Raw genomic sequence first — 23,817 nt, 5'->3', positions numbered from 1 at the left:
CGCAGGCATATTGCAGGGGATGACGACAGTACCTGCATTATCAAATGCTTTCAGTGCCGAAAGGGTTTAAAATATCCGATAATATCTACTTCATGGGAGAGAGATACTGCAGCTTTTAAACAGTGTCATACACATATAAAGACAAAGACAGGCATCTGGATGTTAACAAAAATAAGTAACAAAGAAATATGATTAAACAAAATCTCTTCTCACATCATCCTATACTACATCCTCCTTCTGCTTAGCAGAAAATTGTACGTACACAAAAATACAAATACACAATTTTGTAGAACAGTCTGATTTTAATATATTTATATATATTTATATTTATATGAGTGGCAGGTTAGTTCATTATATAGAGCATTTTGCACTTTTGGCTCATATGCAACAAGGCTTATAAATTCAGCTTTAGCTTTCATTCAGGTTTTTATAGCTTTTTGAACAATTGTTTTCACATTTAAAGCAGCATCCAATTTGCAACAGGAGTTGGTGTCTACAGCAAGGATCAGGTCAAGAGGTTATTCGGGGGGAGGGAGAATATACATTCCAGTGTGTGTGTGCTAACGCTAATGCAAAAAAGATTGTGGATGCAGGACTATAGGACACCATGTTTACCTCTTGAGGTAGGCTGTACACCTACAGCAGATGAGACGTGTGTGATTTCCACCCGGGGAATACACTAGTGAGAGATGAAGGGTTTTAGAAATTAATAGAGAAACACACACACAAAAGAAACTTGTCGGCGGTCTTATACTGACCAGCAAAGAAAGGAAGTAGCTCATCTTATGCATTTGGTGGACACATGAAGTAACTGCAGATGACTACCAGCCATCCAACACACACACGATTACAACAACAGTCATGCTCGCTTGCCGTTTCATTAACACAGATGCAAGGTTGATTTAACACTCCACTCTCCCCCGAGTCAAAGTTACACTGGAACAATATGAAGAGGCAGGGAATTCTGAAATGAAAAAGGTAATACCCTTGCACTTTGCTAGTTTTTTGCACATTCAAATCCAGTCAAACTAAAGGAAAAAAAGCACAGACTTTTTTTCCCCCCTCTGATACTGTTCCATTGGGTTTTCCCCACCCCCTTGTAGGTTTGCAACACTCACGGTTACATTCACCTCTTTTCAATTACAGTCATGGTGATTGACAATCTGTTTAAAAAAAAAATCTAGCCATCAGGGTGACAGTACAATGCCGAACAGTCTTTGTGTGTTATAACTCCACAAATACTTTATTTTCATTAGTACCACCGCAATAGATTCCCCTTTGATCACGGCTTTATCAACACCCATTGTGATCCTACAAGTTAATTGTCTGTCTTCTGCTGCTTAGATCTACTCATCACTATCTTTGCCAATAGTAATTGCCCATAGCTTCCCAACTTATCGGCATTATTAAATTGCCAGAGTGAAAATAAATTGTGTGATTAATGAAAAATGAAGCATCTACACATGGATGACTCCCATTTTCTGAATCCTTAAGTGGTACCAATAAATCCGAACCATGTGGTTTTGTTATAAGACTTATTTTTTGTGACCATACTAAATACAAGAAGTCTCCTTTCATGTGATTTTTTTTAAACCAGCATTTCAGATACTTTTTTTTTTTAATCCATATAAAATTCTCAGAGATGTTTACAAAATTATAACAACCCGTCAACGGTTAAATGATTTTGATAAAACGCTGAGCAGCTGTCACTATTATAAACTTAGACATAAATGAGAACACAGAAGGAAACAGCCTCCATGATCTTCAGAGAGGTGATTCTATATGTACATTTCGTCACTCCTATCCAGGATCTCAGAGGGTTGGTTACCCAGATATGAGTGATCAATATAGACACCGTCACGTGTATCCAGAATCCTAGAGGCAGTTTCCTATAATTTAGAAACAGAAACTTAATTCTACTCATGGCTCTTTGTTTCCAAATCAGAGATTATAAAGATTTGATTGAGAAACAGAAGATTCCTAAGAAGTTCTCTAAGAACGGGGGAAGGAGGAGGGGAAGGCAAAATGAGAAAGCAATGAGGATTTCTTTCTGGCCTGATTCTGCAGTTATTCCAGGCTCTGGATTCCCACTGAAGTCAATGGGAGTTTTGCATGTGGAAGGACTGCAGGGAGGGGCCTTTCTCAGGAGGGAAATGGGGTCGAGTCCTATTCCTCCAGCTCTCTCAAGAGTCCTGTTATTCACTTAGGCACTTTTTAAATGGACACTCAAGAAAAGGTACTGCACACATTTCATACTTACTGGGCACTCATGATGAGCCTTGGAAAGATCAGAAAGGTCCAGAGGGAGACAGCCAAGGCAATCTGTCAAAGAAAATAACACCCCCGGGCATGCAACTGACTTGAACTTGTCACGCTTAGCTAGAACTACTGTTCAAACTAAACCTACTTTAAATTGGTTAGTCCAGTATCAGCTTTAAGGTAAAAGCCATCCCTGTATTGGTTCATCGGCTTGTGATATTCCGCCATGCTGGCATGTGGAATCCGACATGTGACTCCCAACGAGGCTTCACGGCCTCCCAGCCTACGACACAGGCAGTGGGCTCAGCCATTCCATTGGGAGTGCTCCCCACCTCTCAGTAGCAACCTAGGAGGGTCTGTTGTTGACAGAATTCACAATGACACTGCTAACATGACAGCTGGATTTAAAAGGCATGTGAGGGCATTCCTGCTGGTCCAGTTTGCAGCCCATAGAACAACGAAACAGGAACCTGCTACTCTCAGAAAACAAAGCTAAACTCTGATCTCAGGTAAACTAGAAACAGGTAGACTCTCCAGGTAAGAGTAAATCACAATCCAGTACGGGAATCTGAACATCAACCAAGAAATGAAGAGAAGCTTCAACGGATAACAGTCGAGGTTGGGAAGCCAAACATTTGAACGTAATTTTTATATCTTATATCAATCAGCATACCCACCCCCCCAACCTCCAAAAACCACAAAGCCACTCCAACTGCAAAGCTGGACAACAGCCCTAGAATCTGGGAGAGGCAAGGATCAGAATCACTATCAAGTCTTCGTGGACAAAGCTTTGCAGATCTATTTTATCCTGTTCACAGCTCAGGCATCACAAGGATGGGCAATAGCAAACCAGTGTGCAAACCAAGAAAAACATCTGTAATTAGTGTAAGAGTTTCAAGCTTCAGGTATGAAAAGGAGAACAAAACCAAATGAAAATACCACCCTGGAAGTGGCCTTTAGCTGTGGTCCAAAACTTAGCACTGAGTTATTTCATTCAGGATGTCACTAGTGAAGAACCTATTGTAAACTGCCTGAATTTACATGTTTTGGTTTTCTTTTTATGATCAGAGGGTTGACTCTACAAAGTGTTTCATATTTATACTTCAGCATGGACAATATATCTGGACTTCAACTAGGCATTTGACACAGCACCATTTGATAACCTAAGGGAAAGTCTAACAATATGGTGACTTGGACAGAAGTACTATTAAACAGATAAAAAACTGACTAATAGATATACTGCTCAAAGATCTGAGTGTAATACAGTGCCCGTATCAGAAATGGAGAAGGCAGGGAGGAACCAAATAAGAAGAGAGTAAGACTACGGGGGTGGGGGGAAGGTTGTAGCATGCAATAAGTCAATTCTAACACAAGAAGCTAAGCGAAGTAAGCAAGGCTTCCACAAATATCAGGAGATGGTAAAAGACCAGAGAGACTGCTCTCCCATTAATAAATGAAGGCGGTGATATAACAGATCATTTCACTGAGCTCCTGACCTGCTTTTTTCAAATGGCATTTTAAATCAGAAAGACACAGGACAAGTTAGGAAGCAATGAACGCCTTGTGAATAGAGATTCTGGGAAAAGATGGCATTACATGGAAAAACAGAACATCTACAGAAATCAGCAAATATGCAAGAGAGGCATCCCCTGGGAATCTGTAATGAACTTACCACTATCACGGCACAAACAAGAAAGAAAGAAAGAAGGGCAGTTAGTAAAGTTATGGAGAAGTGAGGGAGATTCAAGAGGACTGGTGGGGCAAAACAGTAATATGATGATCAACACCACTCCTCTCCTGCATGTTTGCCATCCACATAGGTTAAATAATATAACATATAGTTAAAAAAGAATACCTGTACGCTGAGTATCACCAGCAATGACTACCATGATTTACATAAAGAACTAATTATACCAGACAAACCTGAGTACTTTAACTGTGTGCTAGAAATGCCTAATTAATTTGTCACAAGGACTGCAGTAGGTGTAACACACCCGTAACTTCACATATTTGATAGTGTCACACTGGAGCTTTACTGGCACTCCAGGCACAATCCTGCTCTTGCAAGCAGATCGACCAGATGATCGAAGAGGTGACTTCTAAGTCTAGATGATATTATTTTAGTCATAAATATGATATCTATGATATAGGATTCTTATTTAGCAGGTCAGGCAGAAGTTTGCAATGGGCACCCTATACCTATCCGTATTAAGACCTATTTTGTTAAGAGTCATCAACACGCACAGGGATCAAGAGACAAACAAAAACACAGATGATCTGGAGAACCAGAGAGAGACTGTTTAGAAACTAATAAAAAGGAGATTACATTTAGGGTTATTCTTCCCCAGACTTACTACTTTATCTAAGCATCAAAACTAAAGCTGTAGAAAAATGGTTATTGACTAACAATGTTAAAAAACTTGGGTTTGCTGCCAAACAGAAAACTAGAACTGATTTCACAATATACTGAAACAACAAAATTCCAGTAACCAAACTGGATTGTACATGTCCTACACTTCTGAAGATGAGGGAGATGGAAATTTAGTGCATATAGAATTCAATCATTTTACCTTCTCTTTTAGTGGTTTAATACTCTCTTACAAAGTAGCTGGACTTTCACAGCATCAGGCCAAATTTTTACTTTTCCAGAGTAAATCCAGAGCAGCTCCATTGAAATTTGGCCCATTACAATCTGTTATGTAAACCAACCCTGTCACTACTTTGCACTTGGAGAAAACATACATCTTAAAAAGAAGGTAATTCAAAGTGTGCTAAAGAAGATCTGATTCCATGTTGATTTCAAAGATGTGGTCACAACATGCAAAGACAATGCCTCCCACCCTGGTTTAGGAAAAACTCCTTGATGAGCTGATATTCCAGATCCCTGGCTCTGGTTAGCAGTGGAGTGACGTTTACAGTCCCATTGCTATAGTCCTGTCCTAGCAGCAACTTTCTCAGCAGACTTAAATAATCAGCCTTACCAATGTCAAATACGCCTTGTGGATATATTGGATGCAGAAGATTAGTCATTGACTTATTTTCCATGATCTCTTTTGCTCTGCTTGAATGATTCAATGGATAACTTTATGAGTAAATGTATTTTTAAAAAATCTTGAACGTTGTCAAAACAGATCAGAATGCCAAAGTTATCCTCTTAAAGACACACTAATTACAAATGTATGTTACTTATGCTACATTTTGTGTCTTGTCATGACATGGAAGACTTGAGTCAGGCAAGTCAGGAAAGAATCTAGGTAGTCTAGCAAACAATAGCAGCAAAATTAATGCCTAAAGTCTTGTACACATTATGACTCCCCACCAAAAAATTTCCTGCCGTTCCTACTGCCAGTACAGCATCGCTGGAGATGGTGATGTTGAGAGAACTAGCATAAACAGATTTTTAGCCATCTTGTCAGGTAGACCTGCTCTGAACAGCACTGGACAATGAGCCAGACTTACAAAGGTATTTAGGCACCTAAGGAAACAGAAAGGTATCGACTGGGATTTACAAGAGTGCCTAAGCGTCTTAGGCGAATCCCGCTAGACGCCTGCCTGCATCTTGAAATGCCTTTGTAAATCTGGTCCAATGTGATTAAAATGCCAAGGGTGGCTCTGGTGACAAAAAAGGTAAGAAATTAGGTGGGGTGGAAATGCAGCATAGACCCAGCACAGCTGTACTCAAGATCCATCACTAAATAATGTTTCTCTTGCATCCTCTCCAAACAGCACAATGGGGGAGTGTTTGTCACGCCTTGTGATAGGTGTTTGACAGTATCCAGTGAGAACTTATGCAGTGACTTCGACAGCAGCTTGGTTCACCACTATATATTCAGCTCTGTTACCTGGCAGAACAGCAAGTGGAGGACAACTGAGTTCTTGTTTGACATTAGGATCTATTTTGATATCTGAGGTATAAGGTGAGCTAACTCATATCACTTCTCCACAGCTCTCACAATAGGCAGTCTAAGTGACATGCAGCTCAAAACTTGATGACAACTGCTGACAACATTCCCAGCATGAGATAATACAACAAGATTACTTGAGAGCATCTAAGAGCTAATTATACTGTCTGGTCCAGGGGTTGGACAACAACAATACAAGCAGTATATTCCAAGGACAGATTCAGGATGAAAGCAATGGCAGTATTAAGGTGTGAAATAAACTGAGTTCTCTGGGTTTCTAGTGATCCTTCATTCAGAAAATGGAAAATAATTAAGCCATTACATGCATTTTTTTTTTTTGCAACCCAATGAGACGCTATACAGATATGGCCAGGATAAAAGAAAGAGAAAAAAGCTTTGCGTAGAAACCTAATCCCAGTTTTGTCCAGCATTATAAGGAACAGGTCATTATTTTAGTTTACTCAGTAGCTGTTCCAAACATTGTTGAGTGCATTGGTACTAAGGGAAATTAGGGAATGGAAGATCTGCTGTTTTCAATCACATAAAGGGACAGAAATCCTTTTAATTACAACCATGCCAATCTACATCTTCCTGAAGCAGCTAATTACATGTCAGGCGGACACCCAGTCATTCAAAACTGCCATTACACTTTTATGTATTCATTCTACCCACCCAATTGCCATGGCTACAGTTTGAAAAGACTGAGCAGAACCTCCATCGGATCACAACACATCAGTATGAATTGGAGAGTGAATTACAACAGAGCACACCGGCTTACATTAAAAAGATAGAGAATGAAAATGGAAGACAGAGCATTTTGCCAGATCATCTGAGTACTATAAGTACACAAACATCAAAGATCCATTATACAGCTCACTATGGCTCAATGGCATTAACGCACTCACACCTACTTGTAGCATCTAAACTCCTGGCCTGAGTGCTTCAATGATTACTGGAAAGAACGGCAAAGAGAAAAGCTGTGTATTATCCATGGATTGTTATTGTTCAGACTGATGAAAACAACTCAACCACCAATCTTGAAAAGGGGCACAAAAGTGAATAGGCATATTTCTCTCTCAACCCACTTCCCAATTTGTCCGTATGATTTAGCCCTTTGATACTGTAGCAATGAGCACTTTAAGAACATCCTAGTTAGACTGGGTGAGAGAAATCCTGAAGAAACCAAATATATTTGGGTCTTTTTTCTCATTAACACAAACTAGAGTGTGACATGCATTTCCACACAAGGGGATGACAGAGAAGATGCTTAAGGACTATAACCCCATCGAGGAGAATACCTTTTTTGCTGTGTCGGACACCACACATAAAACGCTGTCTCACTTGCTTTAAGTCCTTAGATGACCAAACACAGTCCTCTAATGCACTTCTCTCAAGAGAGAAAAATAAATTTTGTTTCTTTGAAATTCTAATTTGTAGCTGCCACCTCTTTTTTCTTGAACATGGAATATCTTTAATTGGACAATTTAGCTACTGTAAATTAGACATTGCTAAATGAAACGAAGAGACAGGGGTTTCTGGCCATGCTTCTCAGTCTGCCAAATTTGTGTTGGCCAACAACTGATTCAGAATCCTGAGTAAATACCCTAGCTATTAAGAAAAGCCCAGAAAGGAATGCTTTATTTGGAAATTGCTCAGCAATCCAGCTCCTTAGTTCTCCTGATCAGTGCACTCGCCTTCCATTCAAGGGAATGATGAGGAGTATGTCTTGGCTCAGTAAAACTGCAAAAGTTAGCTGATGTCTATGCACCCCAATGAATTCAGCAGGAGGGCATTAAAAAACAGAAAAAGTCCTATACCCACAACAATGAATATATTTTGGTTGTGACATATAACTCATTTTTCAAGATACAACCTGCCAACAAAGACCCACGATAAGAGCAAAATTGCTAAACCAAATAAAAAAATTATTACCTAAAAATGTGTTTAGCAAATAATATTGTTAATGAAAAAAAATTGCATTGAAGAGTGCAACAGCTACTGGGACATGAAGCCCTTTACTAAATAAGAGCAAGGGAGTTTCTTCTGATGAGAAACCCAAAGTTTCTTGGTCATAATCCAACAAACTGTGACGTAAAGGAAGAGATAAATTACTTAGCTGATGAACAGAAAGCAATACTAAATTCACAATGTCCTGGTTAAGAAGAAACGTACATTCTAGCAAACATCACAACCATCAGAAATTAACTGATTTGAGGAAATTAGATGGAGCATTTTCCTCCATTCAAAACCCACAAGGGCAAACACCATCATAGTGACCAGTTCCTGGGGTCCAAACCTCATATAACTTAAGAGACTCAGACCAGATCTTGGACACAAATACTTATGAACCTCAGGGAGGAAGATGGGAATCTACATTTGGATCTCAATTCAAGCTACAACGTGAATCAAAATCCTGGATTAAATAGTTGGGGCAGTGTTGTTATTAGATGCATTCAAAATCCACACACCAATTTTGCAAGTCTGACTCATGTGTACAATAAAAGATGCTTTAAGAATGATGTGGACAAACTGGAGAGAGTCTAGAACAGAGCAACAAAAACAATAAGAGGTTCGGAAAACCTGATCTATGAGGAAAGATTTTAAAAATGTGCCCATCTAGTCATGAGAAAAGTCATCTGAGTGGGGACCGGAAAACAGTCTTCAAGGTTCTCTATGTCCACTGAAGGTAGGACAAGAAGTAATAGGCTTAATCTGTAGCAAGGGAGAGTTAGGTTAGATATTAGGAAAATCTTTCCGGCTGTAAAGATAGTTATGTACTGGACCAGGTTACCAAGGGAGGCTGTGGAATCTCAGTCACTGGAGGTTTTTAAAAACAGGTGAGACAAACGCCTTTTGGGGTGGTTGAGGTATACTTGGTACTGCCTCCGTATGGGGCAAGGGATTCCAAAGATCCCTTCCAGCCCTAGATTTCTAGGATTCTGAGACTGTACCCCAGCCAGCCAGTGGAATCCTGCTGCCATTACCGGATAGCTCTGTGTGACAAAACTAATTAGATTGCATGAGGTAAGGCAGCGTAATGATAGAAAAGTACTTTAACAGGGAAGCTGAAAATCTTAGTGAAATCTTGCTGATGTCCCTTTAAGGCAGCATGACAAAAAGATTTCGACCAGTTCCGATATGAGCTGATTAGGTGCCATTCTACTTCTGCCACACTACTGGGAGTATGCCTACACTGCAATGTAAACTCAGGGGTAGGGTTTGAGCATCTGTGCTCATTTGTAATCCCAGATTAGGAATTGTTGAACCCTGGGAACCAACCTGGCGCTTCAGTGTCTACACTGTATGATGTGGGCCACAGCCCAACCACCCATATCCCAGACTTCCTACTGAACGTGTCCGCTCTAGTCCTTTGTTTGGGTGCAGTGTGGGAAAACATGATTGTTCCAGAGGACAAAGAAAGTTGGCCTGTGGGACACTTTTGTCAGACTCCCGGAGCATAAGTCCAGTGGGACTACAGCTACACTGCAAAGCAATCAGGCTTGACCCCCTCTGTCCCAGCTTGACTCAGGCTCGGACCCTCCGCCACCACAGGGCCCTGGGTCCGAACTCTGGATTAGAGTGATTTATGTGTAGACGGAAGGAGGGCAAGGCTTGAGCCTGAATTTGAAGCCTGAGTTTACGTTGCAGTGTAGACATATCCTATGATTTTACTAGCTTTACATGAGAAGTAAAATAGCAAAAATCTTGCCAGCCTGCATATGAAAGTGATACTTATAGATAATCTCATTAGCTATGCCAAACTAAAAGATTCCCAGCCACAATAGCGAGGTGGTAGAAAGTCCAGTCAATGTATGCTAAAACCCATCTCAAAACTGTGCATCCACCTACATAGATAGTCTGGGTGTTATGAAAACACTGATCCATTAAACTCCACTATAGTCAATGGAACAAAATAGAGTTATTGAGAAATTCAATGAAGACTCATATAAGCATTATAGGTCACTACTGCAATTTATATTATACATGGGTCTGAACCAAAACTATTAATCCAAATACCCCACAGCTTTGAAAAGCTGGATCCAGACTTTGCAGACAAGGTCCAGCTCTTATAGGAGAATATTTTAAGTAGGTGAAAATAAAAAAAACAAACGCCACTCGCAATCATGTTAGGTCAACACAGCATCGCTGGAAAACACAGGTCAAAGTTAGAAACTCCCTTCTTGGTAAGAACACATTTACTGAAGCAGTGAAACTGTTGTAACACCACCTCCAAGTACTTAGAAGATGTCTCTGCATCACAAGGGCATCAAAGAAAAATGCTGTCTGCGGCTGTGTTAACTTACTATCTACGGCATCCTTTGCAAAATATATGGACATCGGTACCAAATTTAAATGAATATATTACACATAATAGTCCAGGAAAAGACACTGCCCAAACTACATGAGCAAAGAAAAAAGAAAAAGGGGAGTTAAAGAAAAGTGGAGCAATGAAATAGCCAAAGATGAACAAATCAGAGGAGAAAGGCCTGATGCAGAGTCAGGAGCCAGCCTGAGGAAAACTCTGGGGAATGTCCTCAGAGAAGGGACCTCCATGGACGGAGTCCTGTTCTGCACCGCACTCCCACACGCTCAAATAATATCTAGGAATAGATAGCAAGGACAACCTAGACAACCTCTCCTGCTCTGGAGGATGAAAAAAATGTTGGGTAAAGTATTATGAGCCATGAGATGACAATCTGGATTGAATCTGTTGGTGTAACAGCAACATGGAAGGAAGGAATCATAGATTCTTTAAACTGTATCCATGGAAAGAGTCAGTAACCGTTGTGTAACCAATTCAGCTTTCAGATCAATTTCAAGCAGAACCCAAGTGGGTGTGCTGCACAATAATTTAGCCTGGAGGTGATGAAGGTATGAATGTCAATAACAAGGTTTGAACTGCAGCACTGCAGAGAAAAGCCTGATTTGACAGAAAATGCAGAGATGGAAATAGCCTCAGAAGGACTGTCTCAGCTTGTTGAGGGAGTGACCCAGAACAAACCTTAATTTCCAGGGCTGTCTCACCAGCATTGTCCTCGCCCTGAACGACAAGGCTGCAGAAGCCATTCCAAAGTGTCTTGAAATTTTTCCCTCAACGCAGTACCCAAGAGTTATCTAATGAGAGCCTAGACCGGCTACCCCTCATCAAAACAAGTGTCTGTCAATCAAGAAACAGTCCACAGCGGGCTATAGAGGGAGCTAGAGAGCTCAGTGTCACCGGGATATTGAGGATGGCTAAGGTCATATTCCTTGATCATATCTTCTGGGGGCCGCACAGAGATCAAACAGAATGCAGATGAAGGGAGATAAACAGAACTATGTCGCACCTGGCTCACCAAAGGCATTTCTTACCTACTGAATCAGCCTATGCTTTTCCTCTGGTGCGGGGAAGACTGCTGTTTACCGGCAAGCTGCAATTTAGGATGGAAGACCCACTGATCTCTAATGATACACAAGTTGTTCATCTGCTTATTCTTTTTGATGTGTTATGAGACACAGGAGCTGTAAGACGGTGCTAGACAGAGTGAAGGCCAGATTCTCTTCTATACAGTGGTGTAAATCCATTATTTTTAGTGGAGTTATTTCAAATTTACACCAGTGCAGCAGAGGTCAGGATCTGGCCTTTACTGTATTGGTGTTATTCTTCCTTAATGCTCTAAATAGATGTTTGTTTTAAACAATGAATTTTTAAAGGTAAAATGTAAGCAATCTTTATTTTGTAAGTGCAGCTATCAGTTTGATTTGATTCTTTAAAATGCAACAGCTAGAACAAACCCTGGTGGAAATATCAGCATAAAGAGGCCATAGATTATTAAAATCTCCTTGCAATAAATTGTGGTGGTTTCTTGTCAGCTCTGTGTATGACTGTACTATGAATAAGTAGGTAAAATTCCACTGAAGCTGGTTTGCTGGATCATCCTGCGGCGCAAAAACACCCCTCCCCCGCTCTTGCTCACTAGTACCGAAAGATTCATACACACACACACACACACAAAGAAAGAACACTGCAATGATGACTGAAACAATTTCGTTCTTTCCTGAGTCTATTCTGACACTATTCATGAATTTGCCTACTCAAGAAATACAATAAAACAGAAAAAGACAGCTCCATTCTGCTTCAGTGATCTACTGCTAAAGAAAGCACATATATTTTCCAATGAAATCCATAAATAAACGACTGGACCAAGCCCTGCCTATATATCTTCAAAGTCACAGGGACAAAAAGGTGGCAACTCCCCCACATCTACCTAAACAGCTTTCACAAGATTAGCAGACATAAAGATGATCTAAAAAGAAAAGGAGTACTTGTGGCACCTTAGAGACTAACCAATTTATTTGAGCATAAGCTTTCGTGAGCTACAGTTTGCGAAAGCTCATGCTCTAATAAATTGGTTAGTCTCTAAGGTGCCACAAGTCCTCCTTTTCTTTTTGCGAATACAGACTAACACGGCTGTTACTCTGAAAGATGATCTAGTTAGTCTTTACCTTCAGGGGGTTTAAGGCTGGCTAAAACCCTGCTGATGTGCCACAATTTCATCTTTCTTTCTTTCTTTTTCTAAGTGCTTGCAATTATATCTGAGGGTTTCAAGTTGCAACCATCTTGCAAAGCTGGGGGATGAAGAGGAGATGGGAAGGAATAAAAACTAAACAAGTCATAGTAACTTCCCTTCACCTTTAAAAATGAACAAAAGACAAAGGAAAGCCACACTTCAAAACAAAGCCATCTTCCCTCTTAAACTATTTCCATATAGCAGGGAGGATAAAATGGAATGCCATGGCAATGCTATGTAAATGTATTCATTTTTTCAAAGATATAATGCAGCCTAGACCGTCTCTAACGCATCCCGTGCTACTTCCAGGGAACAGTTTCCTCTTACCGGCAGCGACATATCACTTTTATCAGGATGCCATGAGATCACTTCCACACAATGCCAGCAGATGTAATTTTCTTAGATGCATACACAGTTCATCATTTAGATACTAGATGACAAGGTGATCACAGGGTGACTCTGTAATGCAAGTTTGTCGTTTGGTATTTTGAATTCTCAAATGATAAAAAAAAGATTTATCAAATATAAATATCTTTAAGAAAAAAGTAACAAAAGTGCTACATATGATCAAGGAAAAACAATTCCATTAGTTTCTGCTACTTAAAGTAGGTTTGCTTTACAAATATTACCACATCCATTATCAATATGGCTTCCCGTTATTAATTAAATTGTCTTAGCAGTATAGCTTTCTCACACCTTAACAAGGACAGAGTAAAGAGAACACAAAAGCGTTACACCCTATATCTCAAGGAGGAGATCTTCCTGCCTTTTAAGAAGTGTTCATATTTGGGTGAATATTTATGCCATGTTGATAACTAGCAGAAACTAGATACCAAAGTCCTCCAAAAACCTTTCAGGCCTGTTGGGATTGCAGGCAGTAGTTACACAGACTTGTACAAACTCACCCATTTATTATCTTAATCCCTTTTTTTTGAAAACATTGCTTTTGAGAGGGGCTGGAGGGGGAAAGGTGAGAGGAAGAACAAAAGGTAACGCAACTTCTATGACAGATCGATAGAGTCTAGACCTCTTCGGAGCAGGCACTGCTAGATGTGCCAAATAATGAATAGTGGTTTTGAGAAGTGGACTGCCATCCATTAGACATTCAGCTCATTTTTCATGTGATCCCAGGCTGGGCTTCTATCATGGTCCCAGAGGCAGAAGGCAGTATTTTATCCACTAAGCCATGCAGCTTGTGAGAGTAGAGGATGTCTGTGTTGAATATGTGAGCATCAACCGAAATGTGTGAATATGTTTCCCGTGGACATGCTCAGCGCAGTACCCAAAAGAAGTATATCAAGTCACTGTGTGACCAGTGAGGCACGGCTTATTGCAGCTGGAAATCACTTATTCCCATGCTGAAGTGGGGTTTCTAGTGTTCTTTTTACTCTCTGTTGATACTCCCAATATGGTGTCCATCGACCCTGAGCCTCTACCTCAGCTTCCATCCTTTCAGTCTTGGAGAAGGAAAAGCGTACAGACTAGTTTTACATGCTGTCTAAGGATATCCAAGATTTGACATGTAGCCTAAGACTTGGAACTGAGGGCTCTCTAAAATACCTGGAAGCACTTTCTTGGAATGCTAAGACAAAGCAGCAAGATTTTCGAGCCACTGGGGCTGGGAGAGGGAGGTTGGTTGGTTGACTGATTATTTACTGGGAATTAATACTGAGAGAGTATATGCAAAGGCTGAGGGCACCATGCCATCTTCACAGAACAAGACCCTAACAGCTAACTGACGTACAAGAAACTGCAAAGTTATACTGTAAGAAGAACACATATTAAGGACCGAGGAAAGTCTGCTAAGGTGCTACGTCTAAAACTAAGTTACTTCTTGTTTTGACCCTCCCCCTTCTTTGTATCAGTCGTCGTCTAGGGCCTCTGTCTTGATTTCGTTGGTTCCTTGCCGGGCCAATGCCAAGATGGTGTGGTTTACTGCTGCCATTTCCACGGCTAATGAAATGGGATCTTGGTGGTCACTATGGCTAGTGCTGTCATCCTGTGTATGCAGAAAGGAAAAAGATGAAGCGTTGTTAATTAGTGAGCATTCAGTCTGAGTGAAAGAGTTTTTAAAGTGAGCAGTTAACTAAGGGCCGCAATTACACTTTTGCTAACTGGGTAGGGTTGAAAAGAAACATGGACTCCCTTTAAGAAAATGTCATTCACTGGGCAAACACAGGTTCATTGAAATGGGCAGGGCAAGGTGTGGAGATTCTGTTTATTTTCAATAGATAAAAACTGGTTAAACGCAAGCTTAGTGAGGAATGTATTAAATAATAAGGTAAGTGTGATTTAGTGTAAAATAGAAGTGACACATATATACATAGGTTCTATTTTATATAGGGATACCCCTATAGACAATTGAGCACTAAACCAGCTGCTGAAAATGTCCCCGAGAGATAAAAAAGGTGGTGAAATGACCTCATGCAGGAACTGCCACAGCAGATCACACAGTCTAGCCAGCCTTCCTGCTACATGCCACACCGCACTTAATTAAATAGTGAAAACCTGTGGGTTTTACTGCTGCCTGCACTGCAAGTCAAACAGATCTGTCACCATACTTTCCTGTGTGTCTTTTTTCTAAACACTAAAAAGAAGCCTCTTAATTTTAACAGGACAACAGTTTACTTGTTCAGGATGTGTGGTTGCTGCGAAATACGAAGAATATGGGGAAACTTCGCTGCTATAGGCCTGCTCTCTGGCCACCCAGCTCTGAAGGCAGCGCAGAAGTAAGGGTAGCAATACCGTGATCCCCCTAAAATAACCTTGCAAACCCTGCAACTCCCTTTTGGGTCAGGACCCCCAATTTGAGGTCTCCCCTGTGAAATCTGTATGGTATAGGGTAAAAGCACACAAAAACACAGATATCATGATCCGTGACGCATTTTTCATGGCTGTGAATGTGGTAGGGTCCTAGGAATAAGACAAAGTCATAGAGTTTAAGGCCAGAAGGGAACAGCAAATCATCTATTCTGACCTCCTGTACATCACTGACCACTAACGTCACCCAATACCCGCACACTAAACCCAACTACAAAAATCCAAGTTCTAATCCTAAATCTAAAAACCAACTCTTTCTGGGACCTTGGGCAAACTAAGCATCAGCTTCCCACCTTTCTGAACTGGGGGTAAAAATACTTACTTACCTTACAGAGGTCTTGTGAGAATTAGTTAATATTTTACAGCATTTTAGAGAGCAAAAATGCTACATATTTTTGTCATTATTACATCAGGCCCATGATGAAGAATTTGCAACAGTATCATTTCTAAATCAAGATGGCAGGTGGTGATTGCTGGTGGGACAGAAATGCCAGTTTTCAGTAAACTCCTGAGGCTGCTTAACAGAATCTCTTAATTTGCCATGAATTTTGGGCCAGATGTTCAAAACCCCACATGCACATCAGAACTTGTGTGCATGCTTTTGAATACCTGACCCTAAAAGTCATATAAGTGAACTAGATCATGCCGAGAAAGTGTAAAAAACACAATCCTTCTGAAGTTGTATTAACATTATGTTATTAACTTTAATGGTAATTGGATAAACTTTATGTTTTAAAGTTTTCTGGAGTCTGAATGATAAAACCATAAAACCTGTGTTTCAGTGTAACGGCTGAATGGGTGTTAAATGGTCATCAGGACAGCTTTCCACAGTAATCCATTTAACTTTTAATGCCTAATTATCCTTTACAGTGGAGTCTGGGCTAGATCATTGAGAACTGCAATGTCTAAGGACTCTGAACAGAGAATTTTAATGCAATTAAGCAAATTATTTCTCTTTCCAAAAATATGTTGGATAATACAAAAATGCAGAAAGAAAGAAATGGTTTGGAATTCTAAACAATGCATCTGCTAAGCCATCAATTCCTCTATCTCACAGGCATGCAATTAAATGTGCTTGGCTGCAATTTCAAAATATATCACACCAATTATTTAGGAGATTCTGACCTTGCACAGCCATACGGAGCAGAGCTCCACCAACTACTCCCAGAGATGGTCTATAAAAGGATCTTCGTCCTCCACCAAAGAAACAGCAGCAGCTCCAAGGATGGTGGAAACAGAGCAGGTATGCCAGCACCTCTCACCCAATCACTGTCCCACTGGACTTGGGCTGAGCCTACTGGGGTAGCTACTCCAGGATACTGGCCTCCCAGTAACCACATGGAGATGAGATCTCCTACTTCTTTCCAGGGATGGCCTATTAAGAAAACCCCAACAAAACCCAGACACCTGGGTGTGGCAGCATGAACACAAGGAGCAAAGGAAGCAGAACCATCTAAGTGAACTGTTCAGTAAGGTCAATGATGTCAAATGAATCTATCCAAAATGGACTTAGTCACCATTGACTCTGCAGGGGAAGATGGAGAAGGAGAGGTGGGATAAGAACATGGGTGCCTGATGTCACAGGGACGCATGTTTGTGCCCAACACACTGCAGAAATGGTTAAAGATCTGTACATCCTTTCTTGAAGGTTAACCACTGTACCAGTGCCAGAGATAAGGACAGCTTGAATTATGCATGGTGCGTAGCTTGAGTTAACACTGTCCTAGCATTTTTCAAACATTGTGTGTTGTGTGAATGGTGTCACTTGCTTGTTTGGAGCAGATCCTCCTGTCTTCTTCTACCTTCTCTGCTTCTCTGCCTCCCTCTGAACATCTTCCCTCCTCCTCCCCATTGCGTACTTGCCAAGTGTCCTGTTGTATGACAATAAATCCAAGTGGGTGAATACTGGTTTCTCACACATTCAACAGGGGAGCTGTGCTCTTCCACTTTCCCCATTAAAATTACATGAAAGAAAAAAAAAGAAGGAAGTCTGACTCATGAGAGGTACAAGGCCCCATGACGCTGAAGTGTCACATGCGGGGTCTCCCATCTGGGGCCATGCAGCTCAGCTCAGATTCTTACCTGCTCTGAATAGTCATTCCCATCGACGTCATCGCTATTGGAATGGCCTCCTGGACTCTGTACATCTATGCCATGGCTCTCCAGGATTGCTGCTTCTTCGAAAAAAGCAAATGGATCCCTAAATTATCTGATGCATTACCAGAATTAAAGACAATCCATTTTTAGGCATTTGAAGAAAGTGGACTAGCAAGGTCAATTCTTGGCCTCCTCCTCTCAACTCTCCACAATTTGGGGTGGGTGTTGAGTGTTCACCTCTGTTGCCCCACAAAATTGTTTCCATTCTTCATGTCTAATCATCAAATCTTCCTTCTTCCCCATCTAGTCTATAATGGACAGACTCTCCTTTGTGCATGCAGTGTTGCTGTAGCCGTGTTGGTCCCAGGATATGAGAGAGACAAGGTGGGTGAGGTAATATCTTTTATTGGACCAACTTCTGTTGGTGAGGTAGACAAGGTTTCGAGCTACACGGAGCTCTTCTTCAGGTCTGAAGCTCGAAACTTTGTATAGTCTGCAGAACCAACACAGCTAAGTTTGTGAGCTGTATCCTATTCCAGCTTGCACACCGTCAACAGAATTGTTTACTATGTTCCAATCAATTATGGCTCTGCAAACCTACTGAAGGCAATAGGTGGCACAGGGGTAACCGAAGGAAGAATTTGGCCTGCAGAATCCTTGGTACGGTGATGGAATTTGAGATGTAAAGAACGCATCTTGACTTTCAGATCTCAGTGGAATCTTATAGGGTTGGCAGTAAGAAAAATCACCACCATTTTGACTTGTAAAATGAGTACATTTGAGCTAGATATTACTGAGGCAAGAAACTTACACACAAAGACCCCTTTTTTAAAAATCGCTTCCCCTTTCCCCCTGACACTTTTCAGAGTGGGACTACACTTTAAAGGTTTTAAACTCAGTACATTTTGAATTTCCCCTATCCCCAGTGCAGAAATTACTGCTTCTCTTGCTTCATTTGGGACATCTAATGGGACTGGGCCAATAATCCGGTGTTAGGGAAATATGAATCCTTCTATATTGATCAGATTCAGACTTAAAACAGAAATTAGGTCCTCTAGTGACAGCCGAGCACTGAATCATTTTTCCTGTCCTACTACTGACATTTGTAAACTGAGTCCCCGATGATAGTTTAGAAATGTTGAGAAGGTGAAAGATTTATTTTAAAAAGTGCTTTAACTGACTATTGAAAATGCTTGGAGCTCCTAGCCATTTGCATTAATAGAATTCAATCTTATACTTTCCATCTCCCTCGAGCTGGCCTATCTACTTAAGCCCTTCGGGCTGTCTGAAAGCAGGTTCTCGGATACATTACCGATATTGGCTCTTCTCTTGATTTCCTTTCTTCTGTTGGCAAACCAGTTGTACACTTTAAGGGAGGTAACTCGTTCCAAATCGGACAACTTTTTGCCTGTGAAAATATACAGTAGAAAACACACAGTTGTTTACTGGGTTTCACAGGTATGGATGACACTTTGCACATGCATATAAGATCAGCAGATCCCTGCCCTGTGATAAACCCTTGAAACTTAGAGTAGACAGCATTAGAGAGTGGAACTACATAAGAACAGTTCACAAATGAAATGCAGGGCTTTTCTTTGCAACTACAGCCAGCTCAGTCCTAAACTGTGATAGCGAGCAAAGCTGCTCTTCCAATTCAGGTACTGAGATTCAAGAGACCAGGATTAAATTCACAGCTCTGCCACAGAATTTGTGCATGACCTTGGTCAAATCACTTCACTTCTCTGTGCCTCAATTTTCCACAGGTAAATTGGGGATAATACTTTCCCGCCTCATAGGGATAATGTGAGGCTAATTTGGTTACTGAGTCTGAGGTGCAAAGGTAGTGAGTGCCATAGAAAAGGGAGTAAACATTAATAAGAAGTGAGATATGAGGATGGCAGAGAGAAGATCTAGTAATAGTAATAACAACAACTTATATAGCATTTTTCATCAGCTGATCTCAAAGTGCTTTAGAAAGGGGTTGCTATCATCTCCATTTTACAGATGGGGAAACTGAGGCACAGAGCAGGGAAGTGACTTTCCCAGGGTCACCCAGTGACAAAGCTGGGACTAGAACCCCAGGATACCGAGCCCCCAGTACAGTGGTCCGTCCACTCGACTAGATTGCCTCCTTACTAGTTATAGTCATTAATGCTAAAATTGTCACATATGTTAGGACGTCTCATCCTAGCTTTTCTTTTTCTCCTTTGGGTTTATTGCATTACTTTTAATTCCTGTAAACAAACGTTGCAGAATGTGTTATCTGCAAGGTTTGGGTATGTTCTACTATTTCAACTAAGCAAAGGCAGTTCACCTCTTCAAACTAAACCAGATACCCCCACTTCATTCCAGGTACCATTTCTCATTTCCTACCATCACAGGAGCAGGAAGAACGGAGAAGATGCTGGGGAGGGGGGAAGGGAAATGAGATCCTCCAATTTAACACACACAACCTACAGGGCAGGTTCATGTCTAGAAGCTACAGAGAAGCTTGGACATCAGGAGACCAGAGCTCCCTACTTTGCCAAGGATACACCATGTGATCGTAGGCAAGTCACAGTCTCTCTGTGCCTACATTTCGCCATCCTTAAAATGAGATCAGTAATAACAATAATAATAATAATGCCACATAACCACTTTTGTAGAGGGCTTTGAGATCCTCAGATAAGAAGCGCACATATTTGTAAAAGTAAACTAAAAATAATTGGCTTTAAAGAATGCAAATCTCTGAAATTTGTTCCCTTTCTATGGATACCCCACATGACCCTGTATATATGAAATGTTTTGATGCTGAACTTCACATCTAGCTCTCTACTATTTTAATTAGTAGAAATTTAACTTTCAGACATCAGTGTTTTGGTCTGAAAACTACATTAGCCCTCATGTTCATCCAAGTACAGCAGCGTGAATGACACGAGCCATACAGCGCTCTAGGAAAAACTTACTACTGGTTGAGAGCACTAAATTGTTAGTAACAGCCATAAAATGAGATTTGCTGAATTTAGCAGGAGATGTTGAAATCTAATTGCAGACTCCTTTGAGATGAACAGCGTGATCAGGTCCTTACCTGGCTTTTGTATAACTGCATTACAGGCATTTGCAATTTCTTCTCTCTTTGCCTCATCAGGATATTGATTCTCATTGAAGTAACTTCAGGAAAAAAAAAGGTTTTCAGAAATCAAAACATGAATGCACCAGAACAGCTTTACTAAAAGGTGTCAATGGCTAGTAAATGCACTGGTCTTAAAGGGACAATACAGACACATTAGGTTTTATGTTAAACAGTATGTGCATGTTTATGTATTACATGTGAACACACAGTTCCCCTTTAAAACCTTCTCAATCGCCTTAGATAACCAAATGTCACCGCCACACTTGCACTGTTCCCTATAGCAAGTGAGTATGTATGAAAAAATAGAAAATGCGGCAAATACCAAAGATACTATTGCAAAGTGAAGCACTTCTGGTAGGAAACCCCACCGTTAGTACTGAGGCACCACTACTCATTTAATTAAGAACATAAGAACGGCTATAGTGGGTCAGACCAAAGGTCCATCTAGCCCAGTATCCGGTCTTCCAACAGTCGCCAATGCCAGGTGCCCCAGAGGGAATGAACAGAACACAGGTACATCAAGTGATCCACCCCCCATTATGTGATAACTATTTTTTCTGCATGAGCCGTCTCATTCAGTGCACAATGTTCAATATTTATGTTGATTCTCAGGGTTCAGTAAGCATCTCTCATTCATTATGTACCTACTTCCACACTGACCACCAAAATCTTCACATTTTACCAGGAAACACATAACTACAGCTGTTTTGAGTCATTACTGTGGGAGAATGTAGTGGTTTTCTTACAAGGGTTCTGTGAGTGCAGAACTATATAGTAATACTCTAAGAACTATGAATTAACTCTAGTATGCACTTTTAAAATTATATTTGCAATTTAATAATCGTAAATTTACTATAGGATAATAAGATACTATTTTAGTGCTATAGCTTTTGATAATTATTTTACTATACCTATAGTTTTGCTATAAAAATTATAATTTTACTATTAGAAATGTTTTCCTTAGCCTTAACAAGCTCAAACAAACTGATTTAAAACCTGTAAGCCCAATCAAACTCCCATTGAAGTTAATGGTGCTGGTTCAGACCCTATATGCAGGAATCACTTCATTGCTTTTCAGTTTTCATCCTAGGAATATATTTGTATTTGTAGGGGTTATTTTGCAAAAGTAAAAGTCAAAGTTACAAAAGTTCCCCCGTCAGCTTGGTAATGGACTCTTAAAATTGTTGCTGTGTATTTAAGGGAACAAATTTTGCTTTTTATTTTTACCAGGAGACTATGTAGCAGTGGACTCATTAAGGAGGCAGCACACACCCCCACACGCAGGTGTGCACCCCGCCACCGCATCTTTGTGCGCATCTGCTCCCAGCATAACTTCATACAGTCGATATACCCTGATTTTTCAGCTAAAAGTTGCTATATATAAATAAACGGATGAAACCAATTTAGGTCGCCTTGCTGTTAAAAGCATGATTTTGTTCCCTATAATATTTTGTTCCCAAGCTACCTGCGAACACCGGCAGGTAACAGCGCTCCCCCTAGTTCGCTTTGGAGATTCTTCCACAGCCAAGGCAGCCTCATGGTGAGTAAATTTTTGTACATGTCCAGCCTGAATTTTCTTTTCTTGCCTTCCAGCCCTGCTGCTCACCCTGCACTTTGTAGTTACAGCTACACGCACAATCGGAGCCCTGCCTGCGGGCTGGCTACTCCTTGATAAATTGCTCATTTCGCATGGCAAGAAGTACTGTTAATGTGCATCCATTTGATTTGCTTGCTTAGAGAACAACTGCAACCACTGAAATTACATTTTTAAGCGAGGAGCAGAATATAGAAATTAGTGATTTGGGTACTAAATACCGTCTCTCTGTCTCACACACACACACACGCCCACCCTTCCTCTTCTAGGTTTCTTGTTGAGAGTCTCTCTTACGGACTAAGATAGGTCTACGTAGGCACCTAAATCCCAAACATAGGGACACAACTCCTAGTTTTGGGTTCCACCGAGATTCACGGAACTCCGGCTTGGTGGCCACCTAATCCTGTAGGCACCTAAACCTCACTCAGTGCTTACATTTTTGCTGCGAGTCTCCTAGGCCTCTATGTTTCTGCGCCCAGAGATGCGCACTGTAGCCTCATGCTAGGCCAGCTGTTCCCCATGAGGGGGCATGACCCTAAGTGAGGTTGCGCCATCAGCAGATGGGGTTGTGGCAATCCCGAGTGTGCAGACGCCATTTTGCTCCACACAGCATGGCCTTGTGGGTATGGTGCATGCAACGCCAAGCTGTGCAGAGGATGACATTTGGTAATGGCATCCTGCATGCTGTCTGGGCTCACGGGAGGCTGAAAATGGGGTCATGCAGGCAAAAAGTTCAGGAACCACTGCTCTAGGTGTACGAATGCCTATTTCCTGCCTAAGCCCAAGGGTGACCCACAAAGCCTGGAAAGATAGGCTTTGCCCACCTCTCTCGCCTGCGGGACCTGATCTGGTAGGCGAGCTCTGAGCATGCCTTTTGGACTGGGTTCCATTCAAAATCTGGCCAGAGGAGGCGGCAGCAGTGGGGGCCCCCATCATAACGCTTAGCCCAGTGCACTCATCTGCAAAGTGGGACACCCACGTTCAATGCCCCCCTCTGCCTGCTGTAGAGAAAAGGATTTGAACAGGGGTCTCCCACCGTTGAGGTGAGTGCTCTAATCATTGGGCTATGAGATATTCTCATGTGGCTCTCCCTCAATCTCCCCTGTTGAAGGTGTTCCACTTGGGATAAATCAGAATCACCGGAGCAGGGGGACCAGACTCAGGACTCCTCAGTCCCAGGTGAGTGTTTCTAACCACTAGGATATAGTGTCATTCTCTCTCTCTGCCCTGATGTCTATTTAGGTATTTATCCAAAGTGAAACAGTTTGAACAGGAGATACTGAGAGACCCACATCAGAATAGCCCAGTGGTTAGGGCACTTTATTCAGAGGTAGGATTCTGCCCGATGGGAGAAGGGGAAATTGAACCCAGGTCTCCTACATCCCAAGGGGAGTTCTTTAACCACTGGGCTAAAGGAGGTATCGCTGCCGCTTCTTCCTATTTGGGGTTGAGTTAGGTGCCTGTTTAGCTCATTCTCACAAG

The 23,817-nt window shown here is 41.3% G+C and overlaps 1 protein-coding gene across 8 annotated transcripts in view; it reads right to left on the bottom strand.

Moving 5' to 3' along the window:
• Nucleotides 1-12,562: 12,562 nt before the first annotated feature.
• The window catches only part of HMBOX1 (homeobox containing 1), a 143,100-nt gene continuing 131,845 nt past the window's right edge, over nucleotides 12,563-23,817 (bottom strand). For 4 of the 8 annotated variants that reach the window (XM_073335637.2, XM_073335645.2, XM_073335639.2 and 1 more), the window contains 5 exons: nucleotides 20,697-20,779; nucleotides 18,942-19,037; nucleotides 17,615-17,709; nucleotides 17,302-17,403; nucleotides 12,563-14,711 (listed from right to left, as the gene is read on the bottom strand). In XM_073335637.2, coding sequence (XP_073191738.1) covers nucleotides 14,574-14,711; nucleotides 17,302-17,403; nucleotides 17,615-17,709; nucleotides 18,942-19,037; nucleotides 20,697-20,779 — 514 coding nt within the window. In that variant the 3' untranslated portion in view covers nucleotides 12,563-14,573. Of the gene's footprint in view, nucleotides 14,712-17,301; nucleotides 17,479-17,614; nucleotides 17,710-18,941; nucleotides 19,038-20,696; nucleotides 20,780-23,817 lie in introns of those variants that run through there. The other 4 variants (XM_073335638.2, XM_073335641.2, XM_073335642.2 and 1 more) reach the window with 4 other exon arrangements.

Source organism: Lepidochelys kempii, chromosome 3, assembly GCF_965140285.1.
Source record: "Lepidochelys kempii isolate rLepKem1 chromosome 3, rLepKem1.hap1, whole genome shotgun sequence".
In the NCBI taxonomy this organism is placed as follows: Eukaryota; Metazoa; Chordata; order Testudines; family Cheloniidae; genus Lepidochelys; species Lepidochelys kempii.
This window is presented reverse-complemented; position numbering and strand designations above follow the sequence as displayed.